Here is a 25,806-nt window from a genome sequence, read left to right as displayed (position 1 = left end):
ATTGTAAATGGAAAGGCTTGTTTATCAATGTTTCTCCTAAAAACTAAAGAAAAGCCTGATCAAACCCAATCGAACTTCTCTCAAATAAAATAAAGAAAAAAAAAACAAAACTGAAGAACAAGAAAACCCAAAACGCACTATTTGGTGTCATTATTGACTTGCATCTGCTATTTTCACTCATGCCCAGCCTGCTTTTGCAGGAAAGATTTTCAGCTCAGTGGAAGAGATTGATAATAACTTAATTTATGAAGCTTAGCATTAGAAGGAACACTGATAGATACCCTTTTGCAGTATGGCTGTGATACTCAATGCAATGTAAGTATGATAAAAGAACTGTGTACAAAAACTGTGTCTTTTCTCTAAGAGTCAGCATGTGGGACATCCACCAAAAGTAGTCTCCGCTTTGAGAACTCACAATTTAAACCAAAATATTTAAGAAAATTATTCGATTTTTAAAATATACTTGAATGCATAACTTTCTGTGAAATTGGTAAGCCTCTACTTTATTTGACATGTTATTGCAGTAGAACCTAGAAACCAGGTGGTTCAAGATCTTAAGTCACACTGGGTATTGTATATGCACGAAAGCATCCATTCCATACTCAGCATATGATTGGACAATAGCCAATAAAAGTGAGAAATGGGAAAGACAGGGTGACACAAATAGTGTGCATGCCATTCTTAGCCACAGGGGATCAGTAAAGTACTACATAGCCTGAAACCTCCTTACTAATAGAGATGCTTAACAGTTGCTTGTCTTCGTCCTGTTCTAGATTGCTGGAATCCTGATCCACACTCACGGCCTTCCTTTGCCAGTATCCTAGACCATCTCACCGCCATAGAAGAATCTGGTTTCTTTGAAATGCCCAAAGATTCCTTCCACTCCCTGCAGGAAGACTGGAAACAAGAGATTCAAGAGATGTTTGATCAACTCAGAGCCAAAGAGAAGGTAAGTAGGGAAAAATTTCATGCTTATGCTTTCTGGATTATGATTCTCCCATTTTGTAATCCAAAAAGGAATCATCTTTTAGTGTGTCCCAGAGTTGATTCTGTCTGTGCGTTACTGGAGTTTGTAATAAGTCCTTGAATTGATGAGAAGTGATGGTGCACACAAGGGCTGAATCATGAGCAAAATAGGTGTCTACATCCTAGCTGCTGCTCTTTCTGACACTGTAGTGAGCTTCCAGTATACATTGTGCAAACTACTATGATGGTTTGTCTTCATTGTTTAATGTATCTGGTAAGTATTTCACTACTAGCTATCTTAACTGAGAAGCACAATGCTAATTTATTAACAATAACAATAGGAGAGGTAGTTTTAGACTGTATACTCCAGCAAATATTGCAGATTTGGTTCTATCAGGTTTGTGTTTCCCAAGTTTTGGGCACAGCCAAAGTAGATAGAGTGCTACCAGGTCAGTGGGTCCAACAACAGTTATAATTAAAATCCACCTTGGGAAATAGCAGGGAATGAAGAAACTAGCAGGAGTGAAAGGAAACATGGCCATCAGCCCCAACAAGTAGAAGCTAAATGAAAAGGATGAAATTTTATTCAAACATACTGTCAGAAAGCACGGCTTGCTGCATCTCTGTTAAGGTTCTCCAAGAGAATCTCTTTACAGTCATTGGTATGAAATGTTGCACTGGGATCACTACAGTAAGAATATTTTTTCCAGGTTCACTGCCTCTTGCCTAAAAATAAATTCTTATTAAGTGGCCAACTTGATTTGGGTGCAAAAGGTGGATGTAGGTGGCAGAGAGGAAAAAAAGGAGATTTTGGGAAGAGAGGAGAGAAGTCCCACAACAATCCTTAAAACATTTCTATGCATGTATTATAGTAGCTTTTGGAAAAAAAAAAATTAGCTAGTAGGCATTTTCCTGCTGTACAGTGTTGTCCGTTGGTGCAACTTGAAACATGCAGTTGAATACTTGTTCAACAGACAAGAAACAGAAGATGAAACAGCTAGACTACTGTCTGGTTCTGAGTACCTGTATTCTCTGTAGCAATCAGAAAAGAGAATTTGATATCCTGTTCACCTTAGGAGTAAAACTTATCAAACCTGCAGAATAATAGCATAGGTAGCAATGATATGATATTACAAAAATAATAAATCTATCCAAGAAGATGTTTCCAAACTACAAGAAGTATAACATGAACTCTTCAACTTTTACCTTCTGCAGTAGAATTGGACAACTGTAGAAAATTATTTTGAGTGCTGAATTCTTTTGCCCATGCGGAGAGAGGAGAGGAGTGCCGTGAGAAGAGCAAAGGATTTGGAGATCTCAGGGAAAATTAATTCCAGTTGATTCATTTTGTCAGCAAAGGAAAAGTTGAAAAGTTTGCCTTATGCTTCTCTATGTTTAAGGAGCAACTGTCCCTGGTGCAAACTGATGGGAATGACCTCCTGATGGTGTTTTATTTATTGATTTTATGTTAGAGCTGGGTTTTGTGCCATTTTTTGATGCATGTGTTGGCAAGGTTATTTTTAAACAGTTTAAGTCAGTACTGAAGTTAATGTAGGTACTTACTGGTCAGGAAAGCAAGGAGTGATTGTTCTTGTTACAAACAAATCTTGCAAAATGAATTCTCATGCATGTGGTGCTCTTCTATAGCTCTTGAAAACAAGTGCAACTCTTCTAGGTTTAACTCACTCTTTCAGAATTTGATATGTTCATGTAAGGGTGAGTGATAATGCTTTTCACAACACTTAAATTCTGGAGACTCGGTCTCTAGTCCTATGCCTATGTTAATGGCATCACCTACTTCTGGAAAATACTGAGGTCTGAGTATGTGTGTGTCAAATATCCAGCATATTTTCTAATGGCACTGAATTTAGGATTCAGTACTTTTTCCTTTAAACAAAAATTCTAATTTAATGTCCAAATTTTAATTCTTAATGGTAAGAATATTCATTGGAAAGTTCAAAGCAACACTGACTATCGAAGTTAGAATTTCAGTCATTTAAATAAGGTTTTAGTGTTTTGAAAGGTACCTTATTAACCCCTCTAGAAACTGAAGCTCTCCGTTTAGCTACAGATCTGATAATTGATGGACGTGAGTAAACAGGTTCTTTACTCATGGGCTTTACAAAAGCACCTGATTTGAAGAGAGCTTTGAATGGCAAGCACAGATGTTCTTCAGGATTGTTTTACATCTTTGGCTTTCAGACGAGTCTTTGAACAGTGGTGCTAGTAATGCTGTAAGCCCAAATCATCGCTGCTGTACCTTCAAAATAGGAAAAGTTAGTCTTAAATCTACCTTGTGACCTGTGGGTTTCTTCCTTCTCCTTTCTGATCTCCCTGCAGGAGCTACGCACATGGGAAGAAGAGCTGACTCGCGCTGCTGTTGAACAGAAAAATCATGAGGAGTTGCTACGACGGCGGGAACAGGAGCTAGCAGAACGTGAGATTGACATCCTGGAAAGGGAACTCAACATCATCATCCACCAGCTATGCCAGGAGAAGCCTCGGGTGAAGAAACGCATGGGGAAGTTCAAGAAGAACCGGCTCAAGTTGAAGGATGGCAATCATATTAGCCTCCCGTCAGGTTGGTGACATCTTAGGCAGTGTCAGATGAAATGGCAGGAACAGGTGAACCCTGTAGCTTTGGTAGTTTCTTTGTGCTGATACTTAAGTGTTAGAAAGTACTGGATATACTTGGGAAAAACATACCTCTTTGGCATCAGGAAACTAAATTTTGATGCTCTTGTGACTGATGTTGCCCAAAGTATGAAGGCCAGAAATGAATTTGAGGTTAATGAATAGGTGGTTCATTGTAAAGATGTTGGTGTTGTGGTTTAGCACAGTAATGATCCAGATAGTCAGTTTAGTGAAGTAAGTACCTCAAATTGACACAGATTCCTGCTGTGGGAATATTTTGCGTAATGCTGCAACAGAAACCATAATCTACTGGATTTCGTGGTGGAGAAATCTGGTTAAAAATTATTGAAAAYGTTGACAACTATGGGATTGCAGCACTGCACTGCTGGTTGATATGTGAACCCAAATTATCACACAGAAGTGACATCTAACGCCACCTTTCTGGAAGAAATGATAAATATGGGTCAAGTGTCAGGGAAATCACTCTCAAGAGTGAAGATGGTAGTTTTCAAAAATAGCATATCCTCAGCATTTCTGCTAAAGATTTTGTATGGAGACTCAAATACATAAAACAACAAAAGAGAAAGTTTTGTAAATCACCTAAGGCTCATTGCCATTTAAGGATGATGGCTTAGACTATGTTCCCTGTCTTCTGGGAGTGATTGGGTGTTCAGAAGAGCAGTGATGATAAACAAACTATGCTTTTCTTTAGGTCTGTAAACACCTATTGCTGGTGTTTTTGCTTAGCTCAAGAAACTTGGAGAGATAAAGATGAAAGGGAAAATAATACAGGGATATATTTGGCATAAATGTGAGTCAACACATGGGCACGCATGTGTGTATATAGGCATATATATGGGTGTGTGTGTCTGTGTGTATATGTATATGCATATATATACGTGTGTGTATGTATACACACACACACGCTCCATGAGCATAAGTTTAAAATCTTTGGCCTGAAGTAATTGCATGTACAAAGGGGGGATGATGGTTAGCTGCCAAACTTAATTTCTACACAGAACCTGTAATTTGCACTCTTCAAAAGTTACCATAAAGGATTAATTTTTTCTTTCTTCCATTTAAAAAAAGGAATTTTAACTGTGTTTTTTCTGTTTTTTGTTTGAAATTTTGTCTTCTGGTAAACAGATTTCCAGCATAAATTCACTGTGCAGGCTTCTCCAACGATGGATAAAAGGAAAAGTTTGATCAGTAGCTGCTCCAGTCCTCCCGCAAGTCCTACCATTATTCCCAGACTCAGGGCTATACAGTGTAAGGAACTCAATGTAATATTGAATATGGGAAATGTACGATCTGTCAGCGTGGTAAGATGCCAAGATCCCTATTCAGTATGGGACTATAAAAATGTTCCTAATATTTCCATTGTGCCCTTCATGTATGCATTTACAGGGAGAAAGATAGAGTGTATTGGGGAGGAGCTAAGTATCTTCTTCACTGGAATTTGAGCCTGCCTTACCCAGGTTTTTGAAATATTGCTGCTTGATTACGTAGAAAATATATTCCTAGGGTGCACAGACTAATTTTTAAAATGTAAATTTACAGAATAGATCTCTGAAACATTGTTGAAATGAATTATGGTACTGGTAGAAGGAAAAAAAAAAAAAAAGGCCCTTGATGCACAAAAATAGAGTCCCCATAATGACACAGAACATGGAGACAAGCATGTATTAGAAGTATGAAGAGAATGTTAACTAATGTTTAGTGTTTGTATTGGATAACATGGGACTTGTTTCTGGTATCAAATCAGTAGTTCTAAAAGAAGCCAGTGATGAAATAAAGCTGTAAAGCCTGACTATACTCATTTTGATTGGACCTAGTTGTTGGATTGATGTTAATTGGTGAGGGTTATGAGAAAGGAATTTTTCATTACCATTTCTCTTCTGGCCTGTGTTTTATTCTTTACTTTTCTGTGGGACCACTTCTTTAATCTGTTTCTGTTTTCCCCCATTTTCTTCTGCTTTTCCCGCTTGTAAAGTGACTCCTGCTGAAAGCAGTAAAACATGGGGACGAAACTCAGTCCTTCCAAAGGAGGAAGGAGAGGAAGAAGAGAAGAGAGGCCAGAAGAAGAAAGGACGCACTTGGGGACCAAGTTCTCTTTGTCACAAGGAGCTAGGTGCAGGAGAAGATGGGTAAGAAGAGAGGGCCTGGGATCAGACTGGTTTCCAGGTTCTTAAACTGGTTATGAACATTGGTTCACAAGATGTTTGTGTGATCTCTTCCAAGCACTTCTTTGCTGACATAATTTATTTGCTGTACCAGAGATGTTAGAGTTTCAAAACAGAATACAAAGACAGATCATATTCAATTCCTTGCAAGATCCCCGCAGTCGTTCTGTTTTTACTATGTCTGCTATTATCTTATGTCTGTTTTTTAAGCAGTAGATTTTCTTCTCTTTAGCTGTGCTAAGCTATTTCTCAGGTAATTTTTCTTCATTTCCGGGCTCAACTTTTTACAGTTTCACATCATATCTGAAAATGTTTTTCCTCTACTTTTACAATTCTTGGCTATGCTTTTTCTTCTCTTGCATGCTATTGTTAAAAAGCATATGGTAGAGCCAGGCAAATATCTTCTCTTCAGCCTTTTAAAAAGGACATTTGTACCTTCAGTGAAATGTTGCTTAAAACATAGGAATATTTGAGAATGTTCTAAGAGAACCTGAGAAATTTGAATGCCTTGTAATTTTACTGAAATTTGAAGTTTTTTTTTTTACTGCTACATTGATGGTTTGGCATTTGCCATATTTTAACAGGAGAAATAAGGTAACTTCTTATAATTTATTTTTAATATTATGAGCGCAGATGTGAAACTTATGGAAGATAGATGTTTACATAATACACTGTTGTTGAAGCCCTCTGCAAGAGGGCCTAGATCTCGGTAGTCTAAGGACATTAAACTTTATTCTGCCTTAAAGGTACTCTTGACACATATTAGCAGGGCAATGTGGAGGAATTTTCTCTGGCTGCTGCCAATGCAGCATTTATCTGTTTTATGCTTTAATTCATTCTTCAGAATTAAAACAAAACCAGCACATTTTACAATCATTAATTATAAAAAAGGGCAGGAAGTTGGTACAAAAATACTTCTACTTTGAAACCATGTTTTTAGAATTCTGGGAATAAACCTCTTCAGTTTTTCATTCCTTATCAAACAGTTTGAAGCACCGAATTGCTTTTGGGCACAGACAGCTGGAAAGGAGTTGCTTGCTAGGAATTGCTGGCTTGCTAACCATGGTTGCCATTAACATTATCCTGTTCTCTCCAAAACTGAGATGCTCTCTAGTGTTCATCACCTTCTCCAGGGAGACTCAATAAGGCCATGGCATTTTGCAGAGCGTCTGAAACATTATGGTGTTGCTGAGAGGGCAGTATAGTTAACATATAATGAACCACTGCTTCTCACTGAGATCATCCTAGATTGCAGGCTGTTTAAAGGGAGTAGGGTTGTGTTGCAGAAACATTAGGGACTCAGATGTTAGTGCCTGCTGTTATTATTATTATTATTTTTTTTATTCTAATTTGGGAGAGCAGGGGGATTAAAATTGGAGTTAAGTGAAGAGTTAGACTTAGGATAGAAGAATCTGTTTTAAGCTTTCTCCATGACATTGTTCTGGTAGCAGCTTTCCTGCTATTCTAGCTGCTTACACAACTCTGTGGCCCCGGCAACTTGAATCTTTATCATTTCATCACTTTCCATGTGTTCTCCACAGGAGATAGTCCCAAACTTATGCAAGGATTACATTATGGGAATTGCAGTAAAATTCTCTTCCATGAGTAAACTGACCTATAATTAAGTAAAGCCAGTCATGAAAAATCACAGATACAGAAGGCTGAATAATTACTCCATCTTTGAACATAGATAATATGCATAGCAGCAGAAGGCCAATATGCTGAACTGCTGAGACTGCTGAAGCTTTAGGTTGGACTAGTGCTATGACAGTTTAGTTATGGTATATGTTTATATGGTATATATTTAAGGATATATGATGGAGTCTTTATTGTCTTTAATTTGTCTTTGTCTTTAATTAGAGCTCTGCATTGATTAGCCTCAGCCTGTGGCTATGAGTGGCACAAGTGATCTTTTCTCTACTTAAGGAGTTTTCACACTGTTGGTGTTACTGATCTTGCTGAAGGTGACACTGGATTTGTGATAGCCACAGTCCTTTAGCTATTATCTGTTCAGATCCTGTGAGCTAAATAGGGCTGAGCCTGGGAACAGACACTTCTTATTCATTGCAGTATTATGTTAATGTCTTAACATGGTGTTAAAGAGGAGTGTTAAGAAGACATTGGAGATGCTCTCCTACAGCTGATGTTAGTTAGGGGTCTTTTACAGTTTCCAGAGAAAATAAATTTTGTCACATTATCACTCCTAAAAAGAATGACTTCCCGATAGAAAAAGGAGGTGACGGAAAAGTAATTCAAGTGTAATGCAACAAATGGAGCAATATCCTTTCCACTACTTAACCTGAATAGATTACAGGTAAGAAATCTATAGGTGCCTGAGTGGTCCTGTTGGTGACTGAAATTGATAGTTTTGCTGCTACTGCTTTCATAGCATTTCATTGAAGACTTAGCAGGTAATACAGCTGTAGCAGCAATGTGCTCTAGGAGGGCATGTGTTGAATTGTTTTCTGATGCACCCTACTGTCTAGTAAGAGGATGTGCAGCTGTCCTTGGCACAGTTCTTTGGAGTTCCCTGGTAATGTTGCTTGTAACTGGGTGGGAAGAGAAGAGAGAGAGAGATGGGCCAGGCAAAAAATAAAAAAGGAAGGATGAAGGTTTTATGACCCTAAGACAGATTTAGAAAGCCTTTGAATTATTCCGGTAACTTTTTTTCTTTCTGATCAGAGTGAGCTGTGCTTTGTCAACGACAGGAGACATTCATGGTCTGTGTGGGTTTTTTTTGTTTGTTTTGTTTTGTTTTTCCAAGGGAAGGTTATGCTGAGAAGTCACAAGGAAGTAGACAAAGGTGATGTGTCCTGCTGTGCAATAAAAGGCAATTCCCAAGACTCTGTAGATATTATGACTGTAAAGTGAAGGCTAAACTGAGGATAACTACTGCCTATTACTCATGACTCTGCTGTTTGCCATCTCTGCATATAGACAACAGCACATTCCTGCCTCCATGAAAATCTTCCCTTCTTCAGTAATGTCTACCTATATTGTCAGAGCTTTGACATTTACTTTTAGAGGTGATCACACTGCTAATACAGCTCATTTTCACTCGTCAGCTTACCCTTAACGTGCTGCCCTCTTTATGGTATTTATCGTAACTATGCAAACTTTACATTTGGATAAGATAGATACAAGACATGTGGTCTGCCAGGTTTCATCACACAGCTGAGTGTACTTTGGAGTGAATGAATCAGGACAGAGACTTATATGCTGAATTGCACTTCTGTTGTGAAATCACATGGCTGTCTGTGTTGACAAGTAAGATTCAGCATTGTGCCGGCAGGATTCAAGTTCATAGCAGTGTGCTACACATGCCAGAATGGTTAATGAGGAGAAAATGCTGAACTTTCAAGACAGATGAGAACTGTACAGGATGGTTTTAGTGTAATCTGAAACTATTTCTGAATGTTGGGAATAATAAGAGCATCTGAAAGGTAATGTCTAAAGCATAGTCATCAACCAGCTGAACATCTGCTGAACCAATGACCTTGCCACAGTAATACAGTTCTTTGGTGACAAGCTGGGCATGCTGGTTAGCTAGAGAATAGAGGTAAACTGCATACCAAGGCAAGGAAGCCTAACATAAAACTTTGAAATCCTGGGATGGAAGCCATCATAGAAATGCAGAGTGATTGTGGTGAAAAATGAGAATCATGAGAAAGAATTCATTACAGTCCTTCCCATATAGAGAGAGAAGGATATGAGCATATACATGTTATGCCTTTTCCCCAGGAACCACACAAGTCAAGAATGGAGCTGGAAGAGATCTCATCTCCTAGTTTTCCATTTTTTTCAATAACAGAGATGCTCCTCAATGTCCAATTGAGATCATCTGTATGTAACAAAAATAGCTAAGCTTGACTAGCCTCAGATCTTGTTGCTCCTTTCATTCAATTTCTGTCACAAGTGCGTACTAGCTTTTCGCCAACAGTGTAGTGTGTTTCATGTCAGAGTTTGGAGAAAGCCAAAGCAAATCTCCCTGTTCAGGCAGTATTGATAGCTGAAGAAGAAATAATTTTGCCAATTGTTGGCCTGTCAGAAAGATGTGCCACTTACTGGTGTTGTTTCTGATGTCACAAAAGTAGTGCAGGGAGTAAACGGGATGCTGGCAATGAATTCCTATGAATGGTGACTGCTAATGAGCTCAGGTGACAGGTGAAATGCCTTTAAACTCAGGTGACTTCAAAGTAGGTATTGATTTTTGGTCTGTAACTAGAAGAAACAATGATGTGATATATAGTGTTAAATTAGCTATTTTTCCATAATTTATAGCTTACACTTTTAATTCGCTCTTCTTCGTGCAGTGTTTTCTTCAGAGGAAAGGTATTGGGGCTTATAGTGCAGAGGCATGACTCTGCCTCTTGTAATGACTTTAGCATATCTTATTGCCAGTGAGCGATCTTTGATTTTCATTGTTCACTTATATTTCTCATGGAAATGTTCTTGGAGATTTTTCTTTCCCTCCTCCTGCTAAACATTTATTTTGTACCTGCCATGGTAGGTCTGCCTTGATTTAAAAAGAAAATGTGTTTCATCTAATTTCTGCAGCCTCTAAATGTTCTGCTAAGATGGTCCTTTGTTCCATTTTGCATTCATAGAAGGCATTGATGATCAGCTGAGATCCTTTGACCACATGTTGTAACAAATGAGGAGGGGACTGTGTTTGAAGATGCCGCAAAGATGTTGTAAAATGTCTTGCTCAAACCTTTATAAGTTAAGGTAGATATGTGAATGCCCTAAATAGAGCAATAGAGAATACAGATGACAGGAAAGAAAGTTTGTTGTGAGCACTATACATTTTCTCCCATCTTTCTATTTCAGTCTTAAAGCTCTGGTAGAAGGATACAAACAGTGGTCATCCAGTGCTCCAAACCTAGGGAAGATCCAAAGAACTGTGCCTGCTTTTCCAGGATTTACCAGCTTAGCAGAGATGGGTAAAGAAATTCCCTGGACTTCATATCCTCATCCTCACTTCCATTCACATTCGAATGAACTTCTTGTTTCCTGACCTTCACCTGGTACCTTACAGCAATGGCTTTATTTTGGTTGCATCTCATCTTTCTTTTATTCTTTGCAAAGTAGCTACTTTCTTGTGTCTGCTTTTGGATTTTCTTTGTGTTCATCTCTCTCTTTTTGCTGCCATTATCTGTCAAGCTAACAAGCTTCTCTTAATTTCTCTCTTGCTCCATGCTGCCTCTCAATTAAATGTTCAGCATGGGGACTGGTTACACCTTCACTTGCATGGAAGAGTCCTTCTCATTTTCCTGCCTTTTTGCTCCTCCCTCCCAAATTTATAAATTTACTCTGGAAGTAACAGAGGTAGATTTCTTCTGAAATGCTCTTCATTAATTGATCCCAAACATATCAATCAGTCATTAGTAAGTCTTCCACTTTGATAGTGTTCCCAGCTACTTGTCTTAGCCTACCTCCTTTGGAGAGAATGCTTTGGAGAGAATAGCCTGTTAGTATTTGGCAATTGGTGAATGGTGCTTGAGATGACAACAGTTGCATCTTCTGAAGAGAAGCTTAATTCTCATATATTTTTTTTAAGACAGCATAAAATTTATCAGTGAAAATGTTACGTCCATGCAAAGTGTGCTTTCATTTGCTTTTCAGACGATGAAGACAGTGAATGTTTTAACGGAGAGGGCAAAGTGCACCCTTCACCTGGCCCCAACCAGTCATACCTCTGCATCCCATTTCAGAAGAATGAAGACTGGGATGGCCCTTCTAGCGATGCCAATGAGGAGTCCACCCCTGTGAACTCTGCTACTAGCACCCCACAGCTGACACCCACAAACAGCCTCAAACGTAGTGGCTCCCACCATAAACGGTGTGAGGTTGCTTTGCTTGGCTGTGGGGCCGTGCTGGCTGCTGCAGGCCTGGGCTTTGACCTGTTAGAAGCAGGGAAGTGTCAGCTGCTGATTGAGGAGGAGCCAGAACCACCCAAGGAAGAGAAGAAGAAGCGTGACAGCATTTTCCAACGAGCTGGACGTCCACGTAGGAGCACTAGCCCACCTTCCCGGAAGATCTTCAAGAAAGAGGAGCCCATGTTGTTTCTAGGCGAGCCATCCACGTCCCTGACCCTTCTTTCCCTGTCTTCCATTTCTGAATGTAATTCCACCCGGTCCCTGCTGCGCTCAGACAGTGATGAGATTGTGGTGTATGAAATGCCTGTCAGCCCTGTGACAGTCAAGGCTCCCTTGCCAGCCATTAACAACCCATTAGTCAATGTCCAGATTGAGAGGTTCAAACAAGACCCCAACCAATCCCTGACTCCCACACATGTGACAGTCTCTTCCCACACCCAGCAAGGTGGGCACAGACGCACACCTTCTGATGGGGCCATCAAAGGGACTGGACTAGTTGTCAATGGGTGCCCCACCAGTGGGTGCCCTTCCAGTAGCTGTTTAACTGGAACACTGGGAGCAGGTAGGTTTTCAGGCATCTTCCTTTTACTTTTCAGAATAAGGGCCCCAAAAATGTAATTACTTGCTAGGAAGTAAACATATTGCATATATAACATCTATTGTGATGCCCAGCCTGCAAGAAGGGCTCACTGACACTATCTTTACACAAGTAATGAACAGGAAAATACAATAATGGTGTCTGTCCCAGCATCTCTATACTACAGAGCTCTCTTTCAGCATCTCTCTATTGTGAGGCACAGCATATTATTATTCCTTAGACAAAGGTGTTATCAAGGTACAAATGTCATGTGTTTTTAGCAGTTCCTCAGAATTCCACCTCCATTGCCTTTATGCACTTTTTTTGTATTGCTGTTACAATTTCAGAGCAAATTCTAATTTTTAAGGCAGTTAAGTCTGGATCTCTAAAGCAGTTTGGGGCCATGCCACTGTTAATTTTAGTCCTTTGCAAGCAAGAGGCATCTTCCTGGGTAGTGTGTTTTCACTATTACAGTCTTTAAGATGGCCTGTGGTTTAATAACTTAAATGCTTTCCTGTTTTTCCACTCTAGTAATTCAGGAAAAAAAAAAAAGGACTATGATATGAAATTAAAATTTGATTTAAGTGGACTTCTCCCAATGGCAGAACAGAATGTAAGTGTATCTGTCGAATGAATCTGCAGTAGAATTTGGGTTAACGGAGCTGAGAATACTCATTAAAATAGAATCCATGAAAACTTAAAAACTATGTTTTGGAGGAGAAAATAAAAACTGTACAGAAGTGTCCACACAGACTCTTTAGTCTGAGAATGAAGAAAACAAATGAGACAATGCACAGAATACTCTGCCTATGCTATGCCAAATGAAACAGGTGTTTCTCAATAATCTGTTTAGAACAGGATAGGAACAAAAAAAACCCCAAACAGTAATTCACTTCAAACTGGTTTAATGTTACAGTTAAAGATACAGAGATTGTGGACTCTGAATAGAGGCTTTCTGCTTTGAAAATATTTTCATAGTATGTATAATAAGCTAAGATCTTTTGAAACTGTTTAGCAGTGATATCTAACATGTTTCCCTCTTCTTTTATATCCTCTGTTTGGATAGGTGTATTAAAAACACCTAGTCCAAGCCGAGATCCAAATGAGGTCCCTCGCCTGCCAGACCCCAACCTCGTTTTTCCTCCAACCCCAAGACGATGGAATGCACAGCAGGACCCTGCACTGGAAAGACCCAAGACATTGGAGTTCCTGCCCCGGCCGCGTCCTGCAGCCAGCCGGCAGAGGCTTGACCCCTGGTGGTTTGTGTCACCAAGCAATGCTAAGGGTGAATCTTCTGCCAACAGTTCAAGTACTGACACTCCGAGCAATCTGGACTCTTGTTTTGCTAGTAGCAGCAGCACTGTAGAAGAAAGACCCGGACTTCCTGCACTGCTTCCTTTCCAGGTGGGTCTTCCTGTAGAAGAGCGGACGCTGTTGGACATAGATGCTGAGGGGCAGAGCCAGGATAGCACCATTCCGCTATGCAGAAGTGAACTTAACACACACAAAGCTGCAGCGTATGAACTCAAGCAAGAGTTCTGGTCTTAGTAAGAAATCCACTGGGGACAGTAAGCCCCTTTAAATTCAATCCTACTTCTTGCACTGAGAATGCACTTTGAAGACAGATGAAATGGAGAGATGCTACAGAGATCATATCATGGTGCTGCCTCTGCTGAAGATGTGTTTTCCGACTGCCTGATTTTTTTGTCTGCAGCTGGAAGTAACTTGGCAACTCAAAGCTGCTGACTTTTGCTGTGGGGTTTTTCTGTAGTCTTCCCTGTCCTTACTGCAGTTTGAATCTGCAGTAAGCTAAAATTACCATATCAAAGTCTCTCTTACTTGTAGGATTTGGCACTTGCAGTATATTGGTAACTATCCTGGTATTAATCAGTATTTTCAAAACTCAAGTATTACACTACAGCAGACACTAGTGTTCAGTGTTTTCCCAAGGCTTCCAGGATGGAAACAAGTAAATATCTGGAGACTAGCTTCTCTGAATTGTATTCACATCATTAGGTAGGCCTGGGAATCGTGGTGCCCCCACTGAAGGAGCAGAAGTAGCTACGTTACACTCCCTTGCCCTCATTTGCTCGTGTGATAGATGCAAAGTGGAACAGGTTGCTGAGGGAGGGCGCGGAGTCTCTATTGATGGAGGACTTTGAGAACAAATTAGACTGTCAGGAATGAATAGGTGTAGTTGATCCTGCTTTGAGGCAGGGTGGATGGACTTCGATGATCTCTTGAGGTCCCTCTCAGCCCTATTTTTCTATGACCCTATGCTTTCAAAATGATGAAGGGGGAGGGTATGGCTGTTTACTCTAACTAGGTTTTTTATTTTGAGCTTTGGATCCACCAGCCTTCTTCTTTTCCTATATCCCAGGCTCATGGTCAAGCTGCCTCGGCTCTGGGAAGGGAACTGACAGGCACTCTTTCTTTAAAGCTGTGTTGGCTTGCAGAAGCAAGTTCTTATGTGTCCCTCACTCTTTGTTTGTTTGGGTTTTTTTTGTTTTTCCTCTTTTCTCATGCTTTTTGAGTGGCCCTGGGTCATGACACCCAAGACTGTTCTAATGCACACTGATTTTTGAGATGGAGACTGTTGTTTGGTAGCTGGATTGTGCAAATAGGAATCAGAACAACTGAATTCTGTTTTATTTTGCAACTGACTCACTGTGTGACCTTGGGCAAATAATGTAACCTCTGTGCCTGAATTTCCCCATCTGTAAATAATAGGGATAATACCTACCTCACAGGGGGGCGGTTTAGGACATTTGTGATATGTATAAAGTCCTTTGAGATCTTTGCGTGGAAGGCACTATAGACATGTAAAACATTATTCTTGTTTAAATATGTAAAAAATCCTAACTCTGGAGCAGGAACAGGCCCCTGTCTTGAAGGAGGAAGTCACACAACTAAGGTGTGCCTAAGCTCAGAATTTTCTTTACAAAGAATGCAAGTGTCTGTGCCTGTACAAGTATATCTTATTGGCTTGAATAAGAGCTTCACCCTTTTCCCTGCTTTGGCACTCTAAATAAGGGATGTGGCCTTTACATTAGTATATTAAGGTAGTCTGCTTTATTGCAAGGTACAGCATGGCTGTTCACTCTTTTTGTGCAGATCTGTGCTCATTTTGCTAGTATACTGACCAGTTGGGTGCAAATGACTGATTTGAGTGCTGTGCTCAACCTATTAGGGAAGTCCTGTTGTGAAGACAGTGCAGCTGAATGCTCGTTTGCATGTGTTCAGCACAGAGAACATGAGTGATCGGACGTCTGTAACCTAATGTTAAAAACCAGCATGTGTGGGGGAGGACTGTACTTGGGTTTAATTCTGTGTTTGAGAGCTAAAACCAGCATATTGCCATTAGTCAAGTGCACCCCTTTTTCGAGCAAATGCAGTACATTATCGTGTAGAAAGGGCACGTGTTTCTTGCTCATCACATTCTATGAAACATGGTTAATAGCAGAATTATTTATTGCTGCCTACCCCACTGAGTGCTCCAGAGCTAGCATTAATGATGCTACACTAGCCCCTGATTCCGGATAGACTGTCTGTGTAGGCAAGGGATTGTGGTGTGGGGGTAGGATACTTTAAAAAGAAATCTGGTGTTTCTGGTATTTATTTTGTTAAAAGTAGGCTTTTAGCATTATTAGTTTCTTATGCATTCATCCTTTTGCTTTCCATTTCTGTAACCTCAGTTTGTTTGTGATCCAGAGACTATTAAAAAAAAACAAAAAACCCACAAGCAGATGGTTAATTTTAATTGTACTGTAGAAACAGACTCAAGGAAAGCCCAGCCAGAGGCTGTGTCACAGGGACTGTGGAGATTAAAACTATCTAATTTGCAGAGTCTCCCTTATCCTTTTAAAAAAATCTGAAACAAAACTGGATCAGCTGTTCTGAAGTGTAACGCTTTTCACTTTAAAAAATGTCATTACAAAAGTCGTAGAAAGCAACATCTGCTCTGCAAAGACATCATGTGCCACAGCTCTGTTCAAATAGCAATTTTTAAAGTCAGTTTACTTGTTTGGAGCAGGAGGTTCCCTTTCTAGGCTGTGCTGTTTTCACTCAGCTCGGTAAGCTTCCTGCTAGTTGGCCAGTTGCTTTAACAAAGTGAACTGTAAGTTTTTTATCCAGTTCCCAGTAAGCAAGACATCTGTAAAGCCCTGTTGTTCTGTCACCTCTTTTGCTTAGGAAAGTTGAGAAGTTGTGAGGAAATCCTTTTAGATAATTACTTGGTGAAAGTGGTCTGCAGCTATCCTGTTAGAAGTATTTTGCTCTGAAGGACATCTGTCACTAACCACAAATGGCAAAGAAACCAGGTAGGACAGTTGAGGAGGAGTCAAGGATCCAAATCAGGGTCTCCTAGCTAGATACTCCCTTTTACTAAGCTGCCAGAGAGTGTGGGTAGGAGCCACAGGGATTTTCTTAAGCACTCCTTGGACGCAGTTTTCTTCTTTGAATCTAGCACATGAAATAAAATGAGATAGTCTCTTTGAGTGTCAGCCCATCACTAATACGCTCTTCCTGTTGGGAGCTCTGTGATGGACCTGAGATATCAGGCAAGAGGAGCCTGCTGTGAAGCAAAGCTGTGGCTTTAGCAAGTGGTGGGGCTTTCTTTGACAGGCAGAGGGCTCTCAAGGCAAACAGTCGTCAGGTGTTTTACCTCAGGCATACTTAAAAGCTGCTGCCATTGGTGTCATGAGGGCCAGAGGCCCTGTGCATACTTAAGCTAGGTCATGACCTTTCCCTATACCCGTCTACCCCATCTTGGCTTGATTTCTCTCCTGCCCTCATCTGTTTTTTCTCCTTCCCTGTTGCAGGAGCTGCTGGTGCTCCAAATCTCGAAAGGAGGGCTTTACTGTAGTTCACTAGATTACTGAGAAGATATAAGCCAGTCAAAGCTCACAAATCCTTGTTTCTTCTGCTGGTTACTGGTATTCCCATTTTTCAGTGAGAAATGTCTTAGGACTAGATTGGTTGACATATCTCTATAGCAGTGTGTTCTTGAGAGAGATGGTGAAAATCTTACTATAAAAATATTATAAAAAATGTATTGGTTCTTCAATATCTGAATAAGGTGCACATTTTTTCCAAGAAAATGAGGAAAAGATAGTATGAGAGCATGAAATCACTGAGCAGTCTAAGATACAATGACAAAAGAAGGGAATAAAATATGTTGAAGTAATTACAGGGCTCACAAAGAGAGACGATGACAAATTTTATAACTGATAGTAACAGCAGCAAACAAGATTGTTGCTGAGAAATGGAAAATTTTCCAGGCTGGAAATACATATATATTCACTAATTTGTGGCATTGATGCGTTGATTTAGGAAACAGAAAAAGTTTGCCAGCCCGTAAAAAATATGCTATCCACATGTCTGTTTCTCCTGTAAAATTGAGGTGAAAGCATAAACAAAGCAACCAGTACTAAAAATGATAAATTTTTGATACGTTTCTACTGGTTTAACAGGGATTGTGTGGGACAGGTAGAGAGAAAAAAGCGTTTATGTCAAAACCGAGCTGATTATGGCTGTGGGCTTTTTCTAGTAGTATTGCTTCCTATGGACTGCACAGGGCTCTGTTTTGCCATCAAATAGGTTTTATTTCCTTTAACTCCTTTTCAGAAGTGCAAATGTAACTTTTTATAAGTATTTTTTTTCCCCTCAGATTATTATTGCAGTGGGTTGATATCTGTATGGGGCAGGGAACTTCAGTGAAAATATTCTTTTTGTACTGGTTTTCTAACAAAATGAGTATTTTCAAAGTGAATTTTTTGTCATTAGTGTGGAAAGACCTGTTCTGGTTTAGCATGCTTTTATGATGTAGTATTTTTCTGTACCTCTAGGAAATGGGGTAGTTGCTTTCCTCTTCACAGCCTGTTGTTATCTTAAGACTTTGTATGGACAATACTGCATAGAGATGTACTTCAATTGTCATGAAACTGGATACCTCGTTCTGTTGAAGGTGAGGCAATAATCATCAAGTAAAGAAAGGTCTTTGCTATCTGGAGTGTTTCATTAAATAGAAAATGATGGGAAACCTCCTAACTTGGATCAGCTTTCTACCTTGAGTATTAATTTTTATTTGAAGCTTAATTGATCCCTGTGGGATGAATATGGGAGCTGGAGTCCCATTGGATATATGGAACCAAACCTAATACTGTATCCCAGAATTCAGTTATAGCCTGTTACTTTTATAACTGGTTCTAAGCAAATATTAATGTTTTTGCTTCTTTGGGTGTTTTTGAAACCCTTCTTCTTCGAAAAGGATACTCATCACTTTCTAACCTTTTTCCATGCATTTTGGAGATGTTCTTAAAAACTCTTACCAACTCTGTGGGGAATAGGGAGACTTATGCCTTGTACGATGATAAGGATCTTCCTTTTAGCTTCACTTTTTTTCAGCATGGAACGAGGAGACCAAGACTTGTAAATGAAGATTTGGTCCTAATTCTGTTGCTGTAGGACAATTGTTTTGCTTCCATAATTATAACTCATTTAAGACATAACTTGGCTAAAACCGGACATTAAACAATAATGAGGGAATAGGCATGTGTTAAAACATAAATATTTGCAAACAAGCAATGTGTACAGAGTATGTCTACAAGAGAGAACCAAAATATACTTATGCCATCACAGAGAATAATTTTCAGACTTCATAAACCTTCAGTTGATTATATAGTGATGGTATCTTTAAGAAAGATGCATTCCTACTTTATTCTGTTAAGTTTATTATTACAAGACTAAAGTATGGTGGGTGATATGGCCAGTGGTAGATTAAAATATAGTGGGTGATATGGCTAATGGTATTGTATCTTGCTGGTCAGAAAGGGTTTTTAACCAAATTTTTAATGTGTTTCTATTTCCATATCCTGTTTGTGGTGTGTTTTTTTTTTTTTTTTCCTGTGTTTGTGGGTTTTCCTTTTGGGGGATGAATAAACAAAAGGCTTTAAGTCTTTTAGGAGGAACTTAAGTTTATTGTTTCCTCAAACCTACTTTCACAAAGTTGTGCAAAGCAGTGTGGAAGTGCGTTTGTGGCCTATTCTGCTGCTTCCTCTATTGAACACAGTAGTGGAATATCACATGCTGTAGTCATAATGTGGATTTTCTTCTGTTTTCTGCCATGTTCAGCGCTTGAGCAGCTTTGCCATTTGTCAGAGATGAGTACAGCTTCTGATCTGACCTACATCAACTTCGTTTTTGCATTTTTAAAAAAAGTCATTTCAGTGCTGAGGTGTATGTGCTTGATTTTTAAGGTAGCTTTCCATGGGTGATTGAGTAGTGGGTCTGATGCAGCTACCAAAATGTTTCTTACAGTGTTCCCTCTAACAAGGATCTCCTTTTTTTTTGCTCTGGAAAATCTTCAGCACATCAGTGATGTTGTATGCAGAGAAACACATTTCATCTCATTCTGTACATGAGTAAGAAGTTTCTGACCAGGAACATCATTTTCCTACCGAGTGCAAGTGTCTTGGACTTTTTTCTTTTTCAAGCTGTGAAGTACAAATGCATGTTTTAGGTTCATCCTGTATTCCTAGGTGCCTTCTCTTTCACATGCTTGCTCGCTAGGGCTGTAGGTTGTTTTAGTTTGAAAGAGATCCTTGGTTGTAACTTCCAGAACGTTAGTGTTGTTCATCACATATCAGGCTACATACCAGCCTCATAGACATTTTATGTTCTCCCATTCACTGAAGTGCATACTCCCCTGTGGAAACAAGTGTGCTGTTACTGTCTCTCCTTATTTCTTGATTAGAATTCGAAACAAATGATTTTAGTGGCTGGTTCTATCCTATCTTTATTAGTTATTCATTCTTGTTACCCATAGTATTTTGAGGCCTAAAACAGGAAACCAGTGGATTTATGAACATGTATTAGGTGTACTTAGATCTAAGTGTTTCCAGGCTAGGAACATAAGACACAACAACTAGGGGAAGTAAAAGTAGAGGTTAGCAGGAAAAAAACAATACAAGAGTGAAAATATCATTTTTAGTGTCATAAGCAACCGTCAGAGGATACCAGCTGCCTAGTAATGGCATCACATCTTGACATCACAGGGAAGCTGGGTCCTAAAAGAAGAATTTGAGTAATGCATAGTGACTTTGTTTCTGGTTGATTGGTTTTATTTTACCCTGGGCTACCTCTTTTGTAGAGATGGAGTGGGAAGAAAGTGTAAGAATTGCATTAGGTAGTCAGTTTCGGCTGGTATGATGGGAGGACAGAGGTAAATACTTGTATTTGGCTCTTGACATTCGAATCCCTGATGGAAAATAAAACCAGCAATTCACTTTTATAAATTAAGATTATATTTGCTTTTACTGTGTAGGTCTCAGAAAAAATAATAAATGACAAGGCAGGGCATGTTTCCTGGCAGTTTGACCTATGGAAGAGCTGATTGTCCTCAGTCTGAAAAGTGGTGATTTCATATTGGTCATTATTGCTTTTAATGATGAAGATCTGTAAACACAGACTTTTTTTTCTGAAGTAATCTTATGAGCTCTTAAAGTGGACCTTACAGACAATCCTGAGTGTTTCCCCACATTTGCAGTACTGATTTCCTAATATATCTGATCCTAATGCAGTCGTCGTCATATCTGAATGTTAATAATGTGCAGATAGCCCAGTGTAGCAAATATTAAAAAACCATAGTGTATTTTTAGTGTATAATGTACTGGATTTATAAGGTTGGCTTGAAGTGGGCTAGTGTTAGTTCTGCAGCTGGTAGGTCAGATGGATGCACAGATGGCAAATGGGGGCTTAAAACAAATTTGCAGGCGGAATATCAAAGTTGTATTTACTTTGAATTTATTTAAAAAATAATCATGTTGGGTGAAAATTCCCTTCCATTATTCCTGAACAGATTATTTAGAAACATTTTTTCTAGGATCTTGTCTGTGCTGGGGTTTTAGCTTCCAGGGTAGTTAGTGAGAATGAACATCGTGTGCAAAACTTGTTGGCTAAAGCCCTAGTGTGACACCAGGAGAATGTGTTTTATATATGGTGTTTAGGAGTGATAGGCACTGTCTCCCTGTCCTACGTTGCTTGTTCCAGTTTAGCATTTGCTCAAGAGCAGATGCTGAGGTTGGATAAAGCTAACCTGCTTCTTGTCTTGAAGCAGGAGGAGGGAGACACTTGGGTCTGAGAAGGAAGCGACATTGTTCTAGCCATGTCCTGATGCTGTCCCCTTTCAGTCTCTTAGCAGCAGAGGTTATAGTGGAGTAGGAAGACATGCTGGTGTTTTTCCAAGCTTCATTGATAAGAATGCTGCTAACAGTAGATTTCAAAATACAACTGGATAAGTTCTCTGGGAACCCTTGTATTTGATTCCTTCTCATTGGGTTTCAAAGCAGACCTGGCCTCTGACTATTGTTTGGCGTAGCTCAGTTGCACGCTGAACTTCTTGAGCTTAATTATAGCTTGAGGAGAACGGAGCTGCTTCCCCGATTTCTTCTGAAATTTGTGGCTGTGGCCATTTCTCAACTTAGGGGTAGGGTAATGTGATGTTTTCTCTCAGGCCCAATCTCTGTGTCATAAAATGAGTTGTCATTCTCAATTGATTGGCCAGGTATTCATAGCAGAATTTTTCTTCCGTCTTGCATGCTTTAATGAGCAGCACTTATAATGTCAAGATGGTTAGCATTTGCATCTGAATAGGGTAGCTAATACCTCTTAGCTGATTTTTCACACTGCAGCTCAAGCAGATGTTACTGCAACAGTTTTGTCATTGCTCTGTTTTCAAGGTTATCTTGACAACCATAACATCTAGAAATCCTAGACTGTAAAGAATAAAGCAGCAGGGAAAGAAAAAAAAAAAAAAGCATACCAGTGTTTCAGCTGAATAATTGAGTTTGGCTAGAGCTCTTTGCGGAGAGTGAAAGGCATTCTTCTGCAACATGGGTCTCTTCGGGGGATAAGTGAATTCCAAGTGGAGTACATACCTAGATTCACTTAAAGTCAGTAGGCACCAGTGCCTCTCAGATTTGGAAGTTTAAATTTAAAAAAAAATTTTTTTAAGCCAGGAACATCTAGCAGTAAAAGTTCATATTTAGGGGACCATTTCTTAGATTCTGGTACTGTTTTTGTAAACTTAAGGGAAGAAGCTTGATTCAGGAAAGCTCTTCACCACATACTTACATTCCACTGACTTCAGTGATGTTTATCTGTGAGTCTTAATGCACAAGACCAAGTCAGCAAAGCTCTTTTAATCTAAATTGGAGGAATGCTGTCATATAGAGATTAATGGTGAAGGACCATTATTTCTTTGTCAGAGGAAAGAGTAAACATACTTGAGGAAGGAGCTCCTCCTCCACAAGCCTCTGGGAAAATGCTGGCTTGATTGCTGTGACTCTTGTGGCCTTTCCATGCCTGCACATGCTGATGCCCATTTGATTGCTAATTCTTACTGTAAACAGGGAAAGCTTTGAGAGAGAGTTTTTTTGACACAGGAGGAAAGAACAGCTACTTCTGCACTAGCAGGCTGCTAGCTGTAAAGGGGCATTATGTGGTGTGTGGAGGTTGTGTATATGTACAAATGTCAATTTAAGCTGAGGTCTTTCCTCATGTTTTTTCTCCTTGCATAAAGGCATCCCTCCAGGCTGGTGGACAGACCTGACAAGTTCAGCAGCAGTCAGCACCCACCACTGTTAACAGGGTTCTTGTTTGCCGGCTGCTGGCCCAGCAGTCTATCTGTGCTGATATATATGACTTCCCCTCCTCATAAGTTCAGGACAAGCTGAAAATACCTGATATTTTGCCTGACTTTAAGTTGTGAGAGGCTTATATAGAGTGGAGAGGGCAACAGTGGTGAAAAAATCAGGGAAATTACCAGTGCTTTTAACTGTGTCTCTTCTGTGGCTTTGAAAGTCCAAAAATTTCTCAGCCAGAGAATGTATTTCCTCCCTCTTTTTATAAACTATTTCTTTCTTTTGCCTTATTAATTGTGGATCTGCTCCTGCTTCTATTTAAAGCCAGCTGCAAAAAATCAGTGACTTGACTTTTGTTGGTACAGTGTTATAAATCTGAAGAACGGGGTGAGTAGATTACTCTAGTTTTAAATCATGCCCCCATGTCCATTTTTTGAGATATGGGATAGTTCCTGCTCCTGTTGAAAAATCTGTGTGGAGGATGTTAGGTACTTTGTAAGGATCTCCAAATGCTCTGCAGGACTGGGATTCATCTTATGAATTATTATGTATTTCCGTCTGTGTTTTGGAGACCTCTGTATGACTTCTCTCCTGTTTATAGTGTTCAAAAGTCTGTTGCAATGGGAGGAGCACCTGAAGGTGTGTTTTGCCCTAAGAACCTGCAATGAAGTGGTTACATTAGCAAAAGGTAAGGTACCCCAGAGTTGAGTGAAATAACTGAGGCCACCAAGTTTACCTTGTTTGTGTGATGAAGTGTTGTCAAATGAAGTGATTTGTTGGAGCCTTCCTTTAACTTCTGTTCAGCAGTAAGCTTAGAGGAAAATAAGATTGCATTATTTTTAAAAAGCTTTATTTGTGACCCAGCTGTTGCCTCTGACCCTCCTGGGCTTAAATAGTTAAATTATATTATTGTCCAGTTTGTTTCACTGTAGGTAACACATCAACTGAATACTCTTGTGCATAATCTACTGTATCTTTCCTCTGTTCTGTGTCAATGTATTATGTGTATTTGGATTACAGTTTTTTTGTATTAAATTATTTTATGTTATAGAACAATATTTAAGTGAAGCAAAGAGCTAATGAAAGTTGTTGGAGTGTTGGGGTTTTTTCTCTTTGCTTTATTTTTTTGGGGGATGTACTGTAAATTGTAAACCAAGGATGCCAAGCAGGCTTGGTTCAATGGCTAAAATTATTGTATTACAGTGTAATGCTGATCTAGGCCTAGTCTCAACACTAGAGCACACAGACTTGAATAAAACTGTTATGAAAGCAATTGGCTTTAGGTCTTGAGTACTTGGTTTTGTGCTTCAGGTAACTTTTAGCAGGTATTTAGAATAGTAGTTGAATTGCCTTGCTCTGAGGAACTCGTCATTTTTCCCAGTGCCACAACAAGTTTACCTTTTTTCTAATCAGCTATTCCAGCTCTAGATCCTCCATAGGGTTTTGGATATCTGTTTGTGCTAAAACCCAGACAGCTTAGCCTGTATGTGTTAGTCCTGACATACAGTAGCTGTCTGCTAACCCACTTCTGGCTTTTCTCTGAACAGGTTACCTAATTGTATACTTTTTTTATTAAGGTTAATATTTCTGTTCTGTTAGTTTTCCTACTCTTTATTTAGCATCCCAGCCAGAATATGAATCTGCATGCCTGGACCTGGGGCTAATAAAGTAACACACCTCGTGCATGGTGATGTTTGGTAGATAGTGTTTAGATTCACTTTTGATGCTCTATCTTTGTCCCCTGTCTCTTCATTCAATGAGACATTGCCGCTTGAACGAGGAACTTTTCAAGCAGCTTTTCATCTCTACCATTAGTGTGAAAGTCAGAACAAGGTAGTTTTGTTTCCTCGGTTATGCCTTTGATTCCTAGGTTATGCTTTTGCTCTTCTGTCTGCCACCAAGCCATCATTTAGCTTTCTCCGTTTTAAGGCATGTAGCTGCACTGATGAAGGACTGCGCACTACAAAATCATAAGTTTCACAGTGGTCTTTGAGAAAGGGATGTCTCTCTAACATGGTGATGTGCAAGAAATCCTACACCCTTCTACTAGATATGGAGACTGAAAAAGCATTGATAGAGTATGACTATCATATATTCTGTTTAAGCTGGGGTAGTGATGGTTTTTGGGATAGACTGGAAGGAGAGTGGAAGACAAGTTTAATTAAAAATAATGACATGCAAAATGAATTACATTTTTCACTTATTTTTACAAAAGGTATCTTTTAATGGATTATCTTATAAACTGTTTCCCTCCCCCCAAATCCTGAATGCCTCAAACTAAAATATTTCATTTCTACCATACTTGAGCGCAGCTAACAGAGGCAGCGAACAGACACAGCAGTTTGCGCAGCAGTGGTTGGGCTCTGACTAGAACTTGAGGATCTCGTTGGAAGTTGTGGGCTTTCTGAGGACCCCCGAGGACCTAGAAGGTGATTGCTGTGAACAGGAAAGGGGAAGCTAGGCAAGGACAACTGCAGGAGGCCTTGACTTCTCCTGGGAAAAGCTCGTGGGAAAAGCTCCAGCTAGGAGTGGCTGCTGCTAACGAGCTCTCTGGGTTGCCCCTGACCAGAGGGGGTTGGGGCCTTTGATCCCAGTGGCCCTTGATTGGGCGGTCAAGCACCCTGTGAGTCAGYGCTAGGGAGAGGCCTATATAAGAGCCAGGCCTGGAGTGCAGCTCCCAGAGTGCAGCGAACAGACGCAGCAGTTTGCGCAGCAGGGTGCGCGAAGGTACCTTCGTTTCTGTTCCCTGTGGTGTACGCTTCCTCAAGTATGGTCGTGACACGCCGCGCAGCGCGTTCCCCAGCAGCTGTTGGAGTTGCTGTGTCAGAGGCTGGGACCCAGACCGACCCTCTGACAGTAGATGCGGCTCTACAGGTCTCAGGCTGCAGGGAGTGCTTGGGGCCTCTCCGGGAGGCCTGGGCTGGCAG

At 39.9% G+C, this 25,806-nt stretch overlaps 1 protein-coding gene across 1 annotated transcript in view; it reads left to right on the top strand.

The window, feature by feature from the left end:
* MAP3K9 (mitogen-activated protein kinase kinase kinase 9) overlaps positions 1–13,787 on the top strand; it is a 55,358-nt gene extending 41,571 nt beyond the window's left edge. Inside the window, exons 5-11 of the mRNA XM_026078741.1 lie at positions 774–949; positions 3,307–3,547; positions 4,747–4,869; positions 5,594–5,747; positions 10,614–10,726; positions 11,409–12,224; positions 13,306–13,787. Coding sequence (XP_025934526.1) covers positions 774–949; positions 3,307–3,547; positions 4,747–4,869; positions 5,594–5,747; positions 10,614–10,726; positions 11,409–12,224; positions 13,306–13,787 — 2,105 coding nt within the window. The remainder of the gene's footprint in view (positions 1–773; positions 950–3,306; positions 3,548–4,746; positions 4,870–5,593; positions 5,748–10,613; positions 10,727–11,408; positions 12,225–13,305) is intronic.
* The last annotated feature ends 12,019 nt before the right edge of the window (positions 13,788–25,806 follow it).

The sequence above is a fragment of the Apteryx rowi genome, unplaced genomic scaffold, assembly GCF_003343035.1.
Source record: "Apteryx rowi isolate R43461 unplaced genomic scaffold, aptRow1 scaffold_487, whole genome shotgun sequence".
Classification (NCBI taxonomy): Eukaryota; Metazoa; Chordata; class Aves; order Apterygiformes; family Apterygidae; genus Apteryx; species Apteryx rowi.
The sequence above is the reverse complement of the archived record's forward strand: the minus strand, read 5'-3'. Positions and strand labels throughout refer to the sequence as shown.